Raw genomic sequence first — 16,586 nt, 5'->3', positions numbered from 1 at the left:
GGAGTAGACAAGGCCAAAATAACAAACAAAACGGCTATTTATTGCAACCTTTAACTTCCCTACTAAACAAAAGAAAACACAAATCACTTCCCTATCTCCCTAAGAATAAACACAATCAAGAAAAGGTACAAACAAAATGGCATTGGTCTCCCTACTTCCCCACAAATACAATATACCTCTATATACAAATTAGCAAACCGGTCCAAACAAGGCCAATCCAAAATCAAAGTCAAAAGAACAGGCAGGAGTCAGTATTAACAGGAAATGCTAAGAATATAAATACACAGAGCAATTTCACACAACTAGTTAGCAGAAAGCAAGTGATGACAGCAAATGAGCCAAAGAAGCTAAACAGGAAGTTGTCGGAACTCAGAGCCGGTCTCCAAGTCGACACATCACAGGGTGATCTCCACACTTAGACTTTTTGGTTACTAAAGACTGTTTTAGTTAAACTTAACTATTAACTCTATAATTACTACAAAAATACTGAGAAAACTCCTCAGACCTGGATGAGAATGAGCAAACTTCTTTATTGTGGTCAATCAGCCAACAAATTATAATTTGCCAAATTAAAAGTATCAAATTGCCAAATTAAAAGTATCAAATTGCCAAATTAAAAGTATCAAATTGCCAAATTAAAAGTAACAAATTGCCAAATTAAAAGTAACAAATTAAACCCCCCCAAAAGAGCATGTCATGCCAAATCAATAAAAAAGAAACAAAAACTCTCGCGACGTCCTTGCGAAAATAAAAACACCCACCTTGACCCGTGGACACGGGCATGCGCCCACGTGCACGCACGCGCACACACACCTTCGCCCCCGAAGAACCAAAAAAACCTCAGATATCTTCAATATATATATATAACCTCAATATATACCCTGGCGCTCCTAGGAGCCCAGGTGCCATATCACCTTATTTACCGGAATCATCTCCTATGTTTTCTAAATACACTGACCCAATTTCCCCTTATTGCCCATTACCTTTCACCCATATGCCCATTTATGATTTTTCCTCCACTTATTTTTCATGAACTCAGACTATACACCTGGGCCTTCTTCAGTCTGCACAACAAGTTTATGAGCACCACATGCCCATTTATGGATTTTCCTCCCCTTATTTTTCAGGGCCTAGGTCTGTGGACCACTGTCTTTTTCATTCTACATAACAAGTTTTCGCTATGGACCAAGGTCTGAGAACCACGGTGTTCTTCATTTTCCATAACAATTTATGAGCTAAGGTCTGGGAACAATGGTCTTTTACCTTCTACATAACAAGTTGTTATTACAAATGTGCTCAGACTGACTAGGCCTGACAGCCCCGAATCTGGTTGCAATAAACATCTTTGGCCTACAACATCACCTACATATGTCTTATGACAGCCATTGTAATATTTTGCAAGGCCTAATACTTTACTTTGGTTATAGTATTGTAAGGAATAATATTTTAATTATTTCTTCTAATATTTTTTACAACATGGTGGAGGCTTTTATAGGCCAGAGGGAGTCAGTTGACCAGTAGGGCGTGGCACCAGGTAAACCTCAGGAACCTATCAGGGTTTACCCTGCACAGAAACACAAGCACCTCCCCAAAAACAGAAAACAAATAGAAAAGGACGTAACACAGTACACAATGAAATGAGACAATGCTCCTCCAAGATCAAGGTGCTACATAAAACAAAGACAGGGCTAAGGACATGTAAGTAGTAAGTGCAAGCTGGTGCAAACAGTGCAGGACAAGACAAACAAGACATTGCAGGACAAAAGACAGTGCAGACATACAAGTTACAAGACAATACAAAAAGTACAAAAAAATGCAATACACAAAAGACAATAAACAGTAACAGAAACAGCGCTGACCGACCAGTGTAAATACTGAATGTTCAAACAATATTTCGTGCAGTAAAAGAATGAACATAGTTTCTTAGCAGCAGGTCCTTTGGATTATATATAGAGTTGTGCAAAAAACAGCAGATGACTGAAATATTGTATAGTATGTGCTAAATGGCTGAGATATTGTACAATATGTGCAAAAACAGCTGAAATGTTGGACATTATGTGCAAAAACAGCAGAAAAGTGTGCAAAACAGTGTGTGTGTTTTGTGAGGGTCTATGCAGTCCATACAGATGATGTGTGTTTTACAGAAATAGACCCTCACAAAACTATGCACTGTGTGTTTTGTGAGGGTCTATGCAGTCCATACAGATGATGTGTGTGTATGTTGTGCTCAGTATAGTACAGTTCAGTTACTGAGAAGTCTGATTGCTTGTGGGAAGAAACTGTTACGCAGTCTGGTCGTGAGGGCCCGAATGCTACTTTTCGACTCCAGACGGCAGGAGGGTGAAGAGTGTGTGTGATAAATTCCACTGAATTTATCCAATTATATTTACACTTTTACACATCTTATAATGTTGTGAGTTCAGGTTTAGGTTTTTCTGTTAGAAAAGAAACACACAGTTCAGCATTAATGTAATCTTTACTGCACTAATCAGATATAAAATGGAAAGCATTTTTTTTGTCTCTGTGATGTTAATGGTCTCAGAAAAACAATAACTAGACCTACATCTTTTCTTAATATTATGTTACATTACTAGTGTAGCCTATTCATCTATTTCCAGACCAGTTAAAAATACATAAGGATGTTGTAATAAATAAACAGTTATTGGTCAATTGATACATGCGTAAAATGTTATATCTGTTTTTTTTTCTTTTATTAAAGTTGTTCATTTTTGAGTGCTCATTTTCTAGAAAATATACATGATTAATTGGGCTTTTATTATTTCTTTAATCCAGATGCTCTCAGGTCGAGGAGAGAAAGAGTGAGAACACAAAGAAGTGAAGAGAGGAATAGGATGCTAGCAGGCTAATGGAGTGGCCGTAAGGTTAAAATTCTGAGGTTGTGTATTTTTAAAGCTTGTAAGGACACAAGGTTTAGATGGTCAGTGAGATAATCTGATACAGTACAGACTTTCATGAAATAATTCCAACTAGAAATTCAGAGCGGTTTGTGTATTTATCCGCTTGTTATTGCAGTGAGGGGAATGTAGTAAGGTACAAAAAAAAAGATGGAGACAGTGAGATACCCCAGGTCATGGGGAAGTCGTGGCCTAATGGTTAGAGAGTTTGACTCCTAACCCTAAGGTTGTGGGTTCGAGTCTCGGGCCGGCCACGACTGAGGTGCCCTTGAGCAACCCCCCCAACTGCTCCCCGGGTGCCACAGCATAAATGGCTGCCCACTGCTCCAGGTGTGTGTTCACGGTGTGTGTGTGTTCACTGCAGTGTGTGTGTGTGCACTTTGGATGGGTTAAATGCAGAGAACGAATTCTGAGTATCGTTCACCGTACTCAGTCGTATGTCACGTCACTTTCACTTTCATGTTTAATGTGATTCTGTTGGACTGTTGTTGTTCTGGAGACAAGTGACTACTTCATGTACTGTAAGTGGTCAACTGCTAATGGACAAAGACAGATGGACAAGCAGAAATTTTTGGATAATAGTAAATTACAATAAATTCAAAAGTTGTTGTGGTGGCTATTTTATATCAAAGGTTGCAAGAATGAATGTATAGATAACATCTGTATATATATTTTAATAGTAGAGATCCTAAACCCACACACCCAGGGCCTATTCCATTTAATCTGAGAGGAATAGGGCGCTACATATATTTACAGTACAGTTCTGGACTAAGAGTCACTGCTCTTCCCTCTGCAGGTGTATGTATCACTGTCAGAGTCTGTAACTGAGCTGATGCTGAACTGCTGGCTTTCTTTGAGTTCTCTGTGTAATAATTATTATACAATCTGTATGTCCTCTCAGTGTTTTTTGCGCTCTGTATCTCACATTTATATTGATCACATCAGTTATATTGAGTCTTTTAGAATGCAGTTCATTTCGACCTCTCTCATTCTTGATAGTAGATATTAAGTTATTTGCCAATATTTTTGCCCATCTACTGGAATCTATATTACCCTCTATATTACCCTCATGACCAAACAGGATTTATTCAAAGACATTATTCTTTAATATATGACAGATATATAATATATTATATTATATTATTATATATTATACCCCTCCTGATACCCCAGAGGTATTAACATCACTTGATCCTGAAAAAGCATTTGATTGGGTGGACTGGGATTATCTCTTTTATACTCTGTAGCAGTTCGAATTCGGCCCAAGGTTCAGATCCTGGATTAAATTTGGCACAAGCCCAATTATTCAGGTCAACATAGATTTTATTTTATTTTCATACAACTGAGCAATTGAGGGTTAAGAGCCTCGTAGTGGATGCTTGGTGTATAACCCAACAGATTAATCTTCACTTATTTTTTTTTATAGTTGGGATTTATTGTCACACAAATTATTTACTCTTACACTTTTGAATGCCAACGCAAAGTTTTGATCTCGTCACGACATCCTCATTGCGGAAGTGTTGGCACCCCGTTCTCTATCTTCCACACTCATTGATACCGGTGTATATATAGCTGTGTACCCTTATACACTTTGTTGGATTATTCTGTGCCTTTAGTGACCTGAGGTTTTTTGTTTGTTTGTTTGTTTAGGTAAAATGGTTCTATTTTCTGTTTTTGACCTTGTTTTGCCCTTTGACTCTGTCTTGTCACCCACTGGAATTCTTCTCTGTAGATTTCTGGTTTTAATCTAGTTTGATTTTCAGGTTTTGATCTCTTTGTGTCCATTGGGGTTTAAACCTTGTTCCTCTAATCCTGACTTTATACTAATGTCATGGATGGCTTGGACTTTTCCCTGTCTGAAGACCAGGGGGATGTTTCTGTTTGTGTATCAGCATGTTTGCACCACCCTATCCTTAATCTGTTCTACCTCTGCACACCTGTTCCTTGTGTCTCTGTGATTGCTCTCCTTATATATACCTATTGTCTTGTGCGTGTGTGTGTGTGTTTGTGTGGTTTTTGTATGTTATGTTTCCTGGTTTGTTTTTTTATTTTGTCGCCTAGTTTTTCCATGTATTTGTAGTTTTATTTCCTTAATAAACCCCTTTTTATATTATCAATTTAATTGGGTCTAATTATAGTATCTGGGAGTCTGTGGTGTCTGTTTCAGCTAAAACAAGTCATGAACAAATAAAGACACTATTTCTATGGATGAGAAGCTCATGAAAGTCACAAAAACATTATTTATTTGATGCTCTACTTTGTTGTCTATTATTGATTTGTTTAAATTATTTGATGTTTGATATTTAAATTTGAAATAAGTGGAGAAAATCATTTGTAATATAATAGTGTAATAACTGTACACACAGATATTTAATTTTTAATTCTCCAAAAAAATTCTTCAAAAGTAAAATTATTCATGACAAACATAAATACCCTAATAATTATGTATGCAGTGTAGATAGTGTTGTATTAAAAATTGCATTGTTATATTTTTACATAGTTTATATGCAGTACATTGAATAAATAGAATAAAAATGATGATCAAACTGTTAATTTGCTTTTGATGATGTTTATAAATTGTGGCTTAAATCCTGAGCTATACTGCAAACATTAGTGTTATTTTAAATTCTCTTTCTATCATTTAAACCTTTTCTGATAAATTGCACCTTTGAAACTTTGAAATATATTTTCAATATAAAATCATAACAGATTCAGATTAAATATTAGGTGAAGAATTATGTGTGGCTCATAAATGTCAGGTTTCTTTCTAACAATTTAAATAATAGCCCAGGAAATATGTCACAACATCAGAATGTCTAATATGTTGTAGTGATTCTTTATAAATCAAAAGAATCAGTCATTTTTAAATAAGAAAATGAAAAGCAATTGTAACTGCTGCTATAATGTGTCATTTATTTTATTTGTTTAACTTTTGTTAATTTTTCATTGAGAATTTAAACTTTGTTTGTGTATTATTCAATTTCAATTTCTTTCTAATGGTGACAGAAGTGAAGCGTCTGCTTTCTAGCAGAAATGGTAAAAATGAGAGAAGTACTACTGTTGTACTAACTTTCAATTGTAAAAACTTACCAGAACGTGTTAAAATTGGATGTGTGTGTTATACGGTACGACCATTTGTAAGAACAGCATTGAGATGTTTTAATGGCCAAAGATTGGGGCATGTTGCTTCTGTCTGTAAGGGGAAAAAATATGTTGCAGATGAGAACATGATTATGGAAAATGTGGAGTGGGGGTTGAACCTAAATGTTGTAATTGTGGAGGGCCACACAGTGCAACGTTTATAGGCTGTAAAGCCCAAAAGCAATGAAACTCAAAACAGTACAGAATATACCATATGCTCAAGCAGTCAAGCAAGTACAAGCGACAAATGGAAATCTGAGGGAAAATATCATTAATCAGTCTAAAGACACCTGCAGTCAAATGTCTTGAGGATGGAAACTTGCTTGTGGTAAATAAAATTATTATTTTTTTTTATTGTTCAGCTCAAACAGACAAAAGAACTGAAAAACTGAAAATTATTATATCTGCAGCGGCTCGACATCTTGGTATTACTGAAGTGTCCGTGGAACAGATTCAAACGATACTTGGACAAACTGAAGGAACAGTAGGGAAGGATGATCCTTTGGGTAGTCAGAGAAATAAAAGTAAAATATGAAAATAAATACACAGCTCGGATAACCTAGGAATAAATTACAAGAGACGGAGAGAAGAAATATTAAAGCAAAATCAAGATATTTTTAATAAAAAAAACTGATAGTAAAACAGCTTTGGATGCTGCCTTTAATTTGTGGGAACTTAAAAGAGTCTCAATGAGGGTTCGAAGTACTGCTTCTGGGAAAGATAGAATCTGCTATATTATGATTAAACAGATGGATGACGTAATACTTAAAGTAATTTTAGATCTTTTTAACAAAATCTGGAGGGAAGGACAATTACCGCTATCATGGAAACAAGCAATTGTAATCCTGATTCACAATCCAGGCTACTATAGCGGGAAATTATAGGCCGATAGCTCTAACCTCTGTAAAGTAATGGAAAAAATGATCGTTAATAGACTATATTATGTATTGGAAAGCAAAGGATTAATGGCTCCTTATGAGTATGGTTTTTGACCAGGTAGATCCGCCCTAGATGCACTAATTAGATTAGAAACTGATGTTAAAAAGGCACTAGCAATGAAAGAGGTGATAGTGGCAGTATACTTTGACATCGAAAAAGCATACGATATGATGTGGAGAAAAGGATTGCTGTTAAAGTTGCAAAGAATGGGAATTGAAGGAAGATTTTATAATTGGTGTTAAGTTTCTTATTCGGACGATCGATACAAGTCAAAGTATTTAACATAATGATTAATGATGTAATCGAAGGAATTCATCCAGGAATTAAAACAGCTTTATATGCAGATGATGGAGCAATGTGGAAGAGGGGAAGAAACGTGAAATATATAGTGAAAAAATTCAAGAAGCAATTGAGATTGTAGAGAATTGGTCATTGGAATGGGGATTTAGATTTTCTATATCCAAAACATGTTGTCAGTTTTTTACTAAAAAGATTGCAGAAAAAAATTAAACCCTATTTGTATAAACAGCCATTACAAAGGGTATCAAATTTTAAATATTTAGTTTATGGTTTGACTCCAAATTAACATGGAAAATTCATGTCAAATATATTGAAGAAAAAAGCAGCAAAATACTGAATTTAATGAGATGTATAGTAGGCCAGGAATGGGGAACTGATAAAGAATCTATAATCAACATATATTGTACTCTCTTAAGATCTGTTTTGAATTATGGATGCATTATATATGGATCAGCATCAGACAGTATGCTTAAAAGGTTAGACTTAATTCAGGCACGAGCATTGAGATGTATTACAGGAGCAATTAAAACAACTCCAATCTCAGCATTGCAAGTGGAAACAGGAGAGTACCCATTAGAATTAAGATGCCAAAAATTAGCTGTTGCTTACTGGATCAGTTTACAAGGGCATAAACATGAACATTGTACTAAAGCAATTATTGAGGGGAGTTGGGAGACTATAAACTTAACAGGAAATGGTTTTGCTTGGAAAGCAAAGGAGTGGGCTTCAGGAATGTTGTTAGATAACATATCATTTTCATTAACGGCAACTATTTCCCCAATACCCCGGTGTTTTTTTAGCCAACCTGAAGTTGATTTACTAATTCATGAGAGTGTTAAAAAAGGACATTTTGATATTAAGAACTATACAATTGAATATATTAGAACGGTCTATTTTTAATTTCTCCCAATTTACATAGATGGATCAAGAAACCCAGAGATAGGTCGTACTGGATCAGCATTTTATGTTCCTGAATTTAAAATAGGAAAATATGGGAGATTAACCGATGGGACCTCGGTATATACTGCTGAACTGGTGGCAATTCAGGTGGCACTTATTTGGGTGGAAGAGGTGATGCCAAACAAAGTTGTGATTTGTTCAGATTCTATGGCATCACTTATAAGCCTACTAACTTATTCAACAGTTAGATCTGATATTTATGTAGCAATATTGAATATGTTGTATAGACTAAGGCAAATTGAAATAATAATTACATTTGTGTGGGTACCAGCTCACGCAGATATACCAGGAAATGAAAAATCGGATAGAATGGCTAAAGAGTCACTTAAACTGAACTTCCCCAATATTACTGTTGCATTAAGTAGGATGGAAGGGAAACGTATCATTAAAGAAGCTTGTAACCAGAAATGGCAAATGAATTGGAATGAGTGTAAAATGGGAAGGCATTTATATTTATGTGGTGGCGGTATGCAAAATAAAGATGGTACCCGCCAATAAATGCGAAGAAGAAGAAGAAAAGGAAGCATTAAAGTCTCTTTCTCTCTCATAGCATGCTTTATTTTCTGTATTGTTTCTCTGTAAAATGTCACTTTGTATTGGATTTCACTTTTTGTCAGGTTAATGTGATTACTTTATTTTGTTGTTAATATTGTTTAGTTTTCATGGTGGATTTGGAGAAAAGTCTTCAAATAAATCAGTCTTTGGAGAACCGCTTGTGTGTGTGTATTTGGAGGGAGTTAAAGCAATATTGAAGCAGCCCTAAAATCATCATAACGATACTTTCTGCATATGATACAAATGAACAAAATCTAAAACTAGTGAGACTTTTTACATAAAAGTTATAACATTCATTAACAGACTCACCTGATACAGAGAGTGTAACAGAATCACTCATCTCTGACATCTGAGAGTCACTTGTCCTCCTCCCTCTGCAGGTGTATTGACCACGATGTGAGACTGCAACAGAACTGATGCTGAACTCTTTTGTGAAAGATGTGTAGAATGTGTTACTGTCCGTAAACCAGTCGTACGTCCACTCAGTGTCTCTTCCTTTTGGTACATCACACCTGAAAGTCACAGTCTCTCCTATGAACACCTGAGTATCAGGGTTTATAGTCACTGTAGGTTTAGGACTCTCTGTAAGAAACAAACAAATCATTACTGTTTCTATTCTGTAGATAACCATTCAGAGTGTAGATACAGTATATCAGCTCACATGTAAATGATGAAACTCTGTCAGACAACAATCACCACTGATGAAGTAAATGTAGATCACAATTTTAATACAGACTCAGACCTAAAAATAACCAGGATTCTGTACTGACTGTATCTTCAACACAATTTATTGTCTGAAATACTTTGTGTATAATAATCCTGTTTATTTTAATAAGACAAGACATCTTCAGAATTTCTGAATGTCAGCAACTGAACAAGAAACTGTACATAAAAGATACAGATCGAATGACTGAGTATAAATTGTTTATTTGATTCCATTGTCTTTTTACACGTGTACTGAATGGAAACACACACACACACACCTGTAATTAATTCAGAACTCCTCTCACACACTCACTCTCTAATCTCTCACATTCTCTCACACATCAGATTGAGTGATTCACTATAAAAGTTCGACCCTCGTCCTCTTCACTCATTCACAATCAGTCAGGTCTCGACATTTTGATGTTTCTGAAAGAGTAACTTCATCAAGCCCCTTTTACAGACTGAACATCTTCTTAAAAGCATTTTACGGGTTTTGTTGACATTTTCTACCAAAGTTAAACTAGTGTTTTGTCACTTTTTTATTTACCAGCTCACCTCACACCAGTCCTGCTCAGCCGTGTTCACACTGTCTCTCTTTAACTTTAATAAAATGATTTATCTGATAGTTTTCGCTGTAAGTATCTGTTTAAATTTTGCTATATTCTGAATGTATATGTTTATATGTTCAGTGTTGTGCAGAATCACTTAACACAAAGTATCTTACTCACCAATAACATTTAGTGAGAGTACATTACTGTAGTCTGTGTAGTAGATTGGGTTTCCTCTTCTAGCTCCGCACCTGTACTGACCTCCATCAGAGAGAATAACTGAGCTGATGGCGTAGGAGTCTGTTTCAGTGTATTTAATCTCAGTCCAATAGCTCCCTGTGTATTTGGACCAGTAAAATTTCCATCCAGCAGACTGTGGTGTCAGTGTACAGTACAGAGTCACTGAGTTTCCTCTCAGTACATCTCCTTTAAGGCTTGATGTGAGTTGAGGTTTAGGTTTTTCTGTTAGAAATGAAACAGTTCAGAATGTGAAGTAGTCTTTACTACACTAATCACTTCTACAGTGAAACATTATTACTGTCTCTGTCATGAAGCTAAACAACTTGTTTATTATTGTTTTTGATTTAGTTCTGTTTAATTTGGATAAAAAAAAATAAAACACAAAATGCAAATATACACATGACCTATTTACTGTTGGATTCTGATTCCCCATGTACGATGGAACATGAATGAAGTCATTTCAGTAAATTTTATAACGTATTATATTTACACATCTTATACTGTTGTAAGTTCAGGTTTAGGTTTTTCTGTTAGAGACAAACACAAATAATGTAATCTTTAATGCACTAATCAGATATAAAATGTAAAGCATTGTTTCTGTCTCTGTGATGTTACTGATCTCAGAAAAACAATAACTAGATCTACATCTTTTCTTAATATTATGTTATTTTATTAGTATAGCCTAGTTATAATAATAATAAGAAGAAACTAAGATACAGAGTTTCTTAAATTAAACAATGTTTAACAAACATTTGAGAATTAGTTTGTCACTACATGATGTGAATCTTCTATTCATGTGGTTTATTATCAGTAAATGATTTAAGACGTAAATAAGATGATTTACAAAACTGAACTCTTGGCAGGAATCAGAGCTTCTAACATACTGTGTTTCTCAGACAAATTTACAAATCAACATTATGTGTGTATAAAATACATGTTTAAAGCAGTTCTATACAAAATACACTTGTTTACTGTTACAGAAACAGACAAGATGTGACATAAAACACACTCACCTGATACAGTCAGTGTAACAGCATCACTAGTCTCTGTGTATTGTGGGTCTGATGACTGTGTTCCTTTACATGTGTAAACACCTTTATGAGACTCTTGTACACCACTGATTTTGTAGATGTTCTTTCCTTTAGCATCACTAAGTTCATTATTATCCCTGAACCACTGATACACCCAGGATCCTCTAGTCTTTATCTCACATGAGAAAGTGACAGTTTCTCCAGTAAACACAAAGCCATGGTCAGCTGGCTGTACTTTCACTTCAGGCTTTGGTCTTGCTACATAAATATCACAAAAATGTAAACATATCCAGAATCAAGTAAATATATTACATAGTTATATTATTACAAATAATTATTAAAACAATAAAATAATTTTGTTTTAATTGTTTTCCTAAAATTAAACATGTAATGTAAAAGTGTAAAACATGACACACCTCTCACTGTAATTGTGGCTGGTTCACTCCTCTCTGTGTTGTAGTTTCCTCTGCGTGCTTTACAGTAGTAATTTACTCGTCCTTTATTAGTGACTGTCACAGTGTGTGTGTTGGTGTATGAGCCTTCAGGGGACAGGGGAGTCCATGTCAGTCCTTCGTACCAGAAAAAAGTCCATCCAGTGGACATCAGATTACATCTCAGAGTAACAGTGTCTCCAGTGTAGACGGAGCTCTGAGGAGTCACAGTCACAGTCGGTTTGGGTTTTCCTGTTGATATAAAATGATGAAGAGATGTATTTGATTCACTTTTACAACATAACCAGTAATTTAATGTTTGTGCCTAATTAAGCAATTAGTTACAGTGTTTATAAGATAAGATACCTTTATTCGTCCCACATTGGGAAAATTTCTTAATTGTATTTTTTTATTTGTAAAGGTTCCACGTTGTTTTTATGCAGCAAATTAAACTGATATATAAATGTCATTTAATTGCCCCAGGGAATTTAACATCTTTTATAAATTTATTCAAATTCTGAACCATATTACACACATTAATGTCTTTTTCTTTTCTTTTTTCTTTCCTTTAAAAAAAGAAAGAAATCTTATTCAGCCATTTAACTGTTCACTGTAAAATCAAAGTCATGAAAGTTTAAAATCATCTTGACAATCAGGTAAAGAAAAATTGTCAAATTCATTTAAAATATTTGTAACAATTTAAATAATAAATCTTTCTGTAAATATCTACATTTTCAGGTCAATGTTTTGCAGGGCTCTCAAGTTTTGAAGACAGGCAAGAGGGACATAAAAAAAAATTGACATAAAACACTCTAATACTTAATATTTAAATTAAAGAAAACATATTACATTATACAGTGTAGTGTACTTTTTGTAGAGATTTAATTACACAGAATTTATGATAAATTCATTATTTTATAAAATGTCATAAAGCCGGGGCCCCTGGCACCAACTCAGGGCCCACAGTTTGAGGACCACTGGCCTAGACTACTTGTTCTGAGCAGGTGTTGTAAGTAAACAGGCTGTAAAACTGTTGGCTAAGTTACAGACACTCATGAAAACCTGATGATGATTATCTGGGAAACGTCTCTAACAGCAGTAACAATGTCATTGTTTGTGTCAAACAAGTTGTGAATTTGTTGTAACATTAAAACAGGAGATCATGACTTACTCTGTGCTCAAACTGATGCTGAACAATTCCAGGATATGCCTTTTATTCATTGGTTGTTGCATTAAATCTTACCCAGATACAATAGTGCTATTTTCTGATTGGCTATTGTGTAGTCTCTTTTTGTGATTGGCTGATAAGTGACAGGCTCGACTAAGAACTCCAGGGGAGACGCACTTGTTTCCTGCCCGGTTCCATAGAGACAGCGGTGCGGACTGATACATTTTGGGCGCTGCGGCATATTAAATATCTGATAAACAGTAAGTTTAGTGAGAAATACCATGTGTGGTGGGAGAGCGTGACAAAAGACCGAAATGCGTGACTGTCACTCTCAATGCGTGACACTTGACAGTCTTTGGTTTTGGGATGCTATGATGCTATGCTAACTCTATTGTATAACTGCTTGTCTGTTTTGCTTGTTGAAATTTGGCATGCTGATGTCTTGCCCAGGTCTCTTGAAAATGGGATTTTTAATCTCAGTGAGATTTTACCTGGTTAAATAAAGGTTAAATCAAATAATCAATAAAACTTCTGACCACAGCTCTTAAATGATGTCACAGGAATGAAGTCATGTCACTTCTATTAAACACTTCCACTGAATTTATCTTATATTAAATATATTTTATTACATCTTAAAAACGCTCCATAAATTAAAAAATAATAATAATAAAATAAAAATTAGTATATCAAGCTTTATAGTCACCACAGGTTTAAGACTGTTGGTAAGATACAAAAATCATTATTGTTTCCATATATGATTTAATTTCACTTTTATTAAACAAGTAATGACATTTTTAAATTAAATACAAAATATATGTAAAGACTAGATTTAGGACTGTATATCTGCTCACATATAAATGATTTAACTCTGTCACTACTGATAAAGTAAATGTGTTTATACTCGGAGTCACTGAGTTTCCTGTTAGTACATCTCCTTTAAGGTTTGATGTGAGTTCATGGGTTTCTGTTATAAATAAATCAGTTCAGGATGTGAAGTCTTTACTAAAGTAATCATCTCTATAATATCACATAATAGTTATAGTAAATTTGTGAGTAAAATGTGAGGGACAAACCATAAGTGCTGTATGATTATGCAGACCTTCAGTCTCTCTCTTCTCTAGACCAATTTATTTTTATGGGTGAATATAAAAAAATGGCCTAAGTTAAGGTCTGCATTTCCCAGTGAATCTTATTGACATAAAGTCCACCAATCTCTCATTATCCCTCATCTGTGAATATGTACAATTATTTCACAGGAGTAATAGAATGAAATAATATTTCTGTGAACAAGGTTATTGTAAACTGCAAATAGATTTTGAAGCAATAAATAACAATACACAGAAACAGGCTAAGTAACATACACACAAACAAACAACAAATAACTACATACAGTAAATAAACTATTCTCATGACCAAGTATCCTACAGGGGTTGTACAATGTAATGAAAGTCTTGTTGTGTGTATTGGTGCATAATCATCCTGATACACTGCAGCAACTTCAGGGTACAATGTTTGAACCATTGGGTACACATGGTCCTTTACAATGTTTTGGTAGACATGGGCAGTGACACTGCCATCTAGCACAAGTATCGGGCGTAAGGAAATGCATTATATTGCAGCCCAAACCATCACTGATCCACCTCTGTGCTTCACACTGGGCACACAACAGTCCAGTCAGCGCTACCAACCCTGGTGCTCTAGAACAGTTTTTTGTGTAACCACAAGAGTCGAGGTGCACATTTAACTCTGCAGTGAACTGGGCAGATGTGGCTTTAGGTTTTTGTATATGAGCCGGTTTAGTACCCAGACATCCCTATCAGACACCTGCTTCCTGATTTCCTCCTGTTGCCATCAATTGGAAATCCAACTCCCAACATACATCTTCCACTTCCCAGAATTTACACACAGTTATAGGACATTTAACTAGACTCTACCATTTCCAGTCACACACACACACACACACACACACACACACACACACACACACACACACACACACACACACACACACACACACACACACACAGTCAGCTTTTTAAGAGTCTTTCTCACACACATATCTGTTGAAAATATTTACGCTCAGCAAAGCTTGTATGGAATCAAGAACTTTAATTAGTTTGTAATAGTATGTAATGTTTATTTACATTGCTTATATCTTTTTATGTTTATTCCTACTATGCTGTGATTCTGATGATTACATTAAGTTTATATTTGAATGGTGCATGTGGCACTGTGATGTTCATTGCCAATATATAATTTCAGCTTAACTTGCTGATAACTACCAGACATGAGGTCAGTGCTCAGACGACATGTTTTGTCCTCCTGGTGCAATGTATAACCTCCTGTACTTCTCAGAATGGTTACAGTACAAAGCATAATGTCAGAGCAGTGACAGTAAGAGTTCAGACAGAGAGAAGATCAGAAGCCAGAGTGAGGGAAATCCATACTGTGACAAAGATGATTTTTCAGTCTATGCGCTACCTTCAAATCCTTCAGCAAACAACAGATAACAGAGTGGATTCAGTAAAAATACCACTGCTGGTGCTGCAGATGTGCACACAAAGTGGCTCAGTGTAACCTGACGATGTCTTCTGCAAAGGCAGACATCTACAGATCCTCCACAAGGATAACTCTAATGCAGTGACTGGGGGGTTCTTGTCTGATTCATTCAGTGGCTGATATTCTGTATATTTATTTGATGCTCTACTTTGTCCATTATTGATTTCTTTAAATGATTTGATGTTTGATATTTCACTTTCAAATAAGTGGAGAAAATCCTTTATAATATAATAGTGTAATAACTGTACATACAGATATTTAAGTTCAAATTCTCCTGTAAAATTCATTTACAGATCTTATGTTGTGAGTTCAGGTTTAGTTTTTTGTGTTAGAGAAGAAACACACAGTTCCACACTAATGTAATCTTTACCGCACTAATCAGATTTAAATTGAAAAGCATTTTCTTCTGTCACTGTGAAGTTACTGGTCTCAGAAAAACAATAACTAGACCTACATCTTTTCTTAATATTATGTTACTTTACTAGTGTAGCCTTTTCTTCTATTTATAACCCAGTTAAAAAGGAAGTTGTAATAAATAAACACATAAATAAATAAATACTTATTGGTCAGTTGATAAATGCTTTAAATGTAAAAATGTTAAATCTGTGTTTTTTTTTATTAAATTTATTAATTTCCAAGTGCTAATTTTCTAGAAAATAAAAGCTTCTTGACTCTTGAGAAGTAGTTGAATCTGTGGAAGTTAATTGCAGTGTTTGTTTTTGGTGTAGTTGTTGTGGCTCTGAGGTTAAGGCTCAGATTAACACCAGAAGCTTGTGTGCTCAAATCCCAGCACCACCAAGATGTCATTGGGCAAAACCCTTCAGCTCAGTTGTGTCCTACATCAAGCAAGGTACAAAAGTCTACTGGGATACGTGTTATTTTATATAACATTAAGGTATCACAGTACTTTATTATAAATGTGTGTCACAGGTGTTTACTCTAAATCTGACACTACTTTACTTTCCTGCCACCTCAAGTTGTAGTAAAGTGTATTTTGCTGTTGGCAGATTGGGATGACAAAACCTGCAGCACCAACTGCACACATCAGTATTTATTTATTTTCAACCCTCAACTAAACACACTGATATTTACTG

General features: G+C 35.1%; 2 protein-coding genes across 2 annotated transcripts in view; one reads left to right on the top strand and one right to left on the bottom strand.

The window, feature by feature from the left end:
• The window catches only part of LOC113645368 (titin-like), a 1,056,738-nt gene that overhangs the window by 362,244 nt on the left and 677,908 nt on the right, over positions 1–16,586 (top strand). The window lies entirely within an intron of this gene.
• The window catches only part of LOC113643804 (immunoglobulin superfamily member 1-like), a 789,004-nt gene that overhangs the window by 171,494 nt on the left and 600,924 nt on the right, over positions 1–16,586 (bottom strand). The window contains exons 6-9 of the mRNA XM_047818855.1: positions 11,751–12,017; positions 11,317–11,592; positions 10,244–10,525; positions 9,120–9,392 (exon numbers count right to left, since the gene is read on the bottom strand). Of these exons, the coding sequence (XP_047674811.1) occupies positions 9,120–9,392; positions 10,244–10,525; positions 11,317–11,592; positions 11,751–12,017 (1,098 nt within the window). The remainder of the gene's footprint in view (positions 1–9,119; positions 9,393–10,243; positions 10,526–11,316; positions 11,593–11,750; positions 12,018–16,586) is intronic.

The sequence above is a fragment of the Tachysurus fulvidraco genome, chromosome 1, assembly GCF_022655615.1.
Source record: "Tachysurus fulvidraco isolate hzauxx_2018 chromosome 1, HZAU_PFXX_2.0, whole genome shotgun sequence".
NCBI lineage: Eukaryota > Metazoa > Chordata > Actinopteri > Siluriformes > Bagridae > Tachysurus > Tachysurus fulvidraco.
This window is presented reverse-complemented; position numbering and strand designations above follow the sequence as displayed.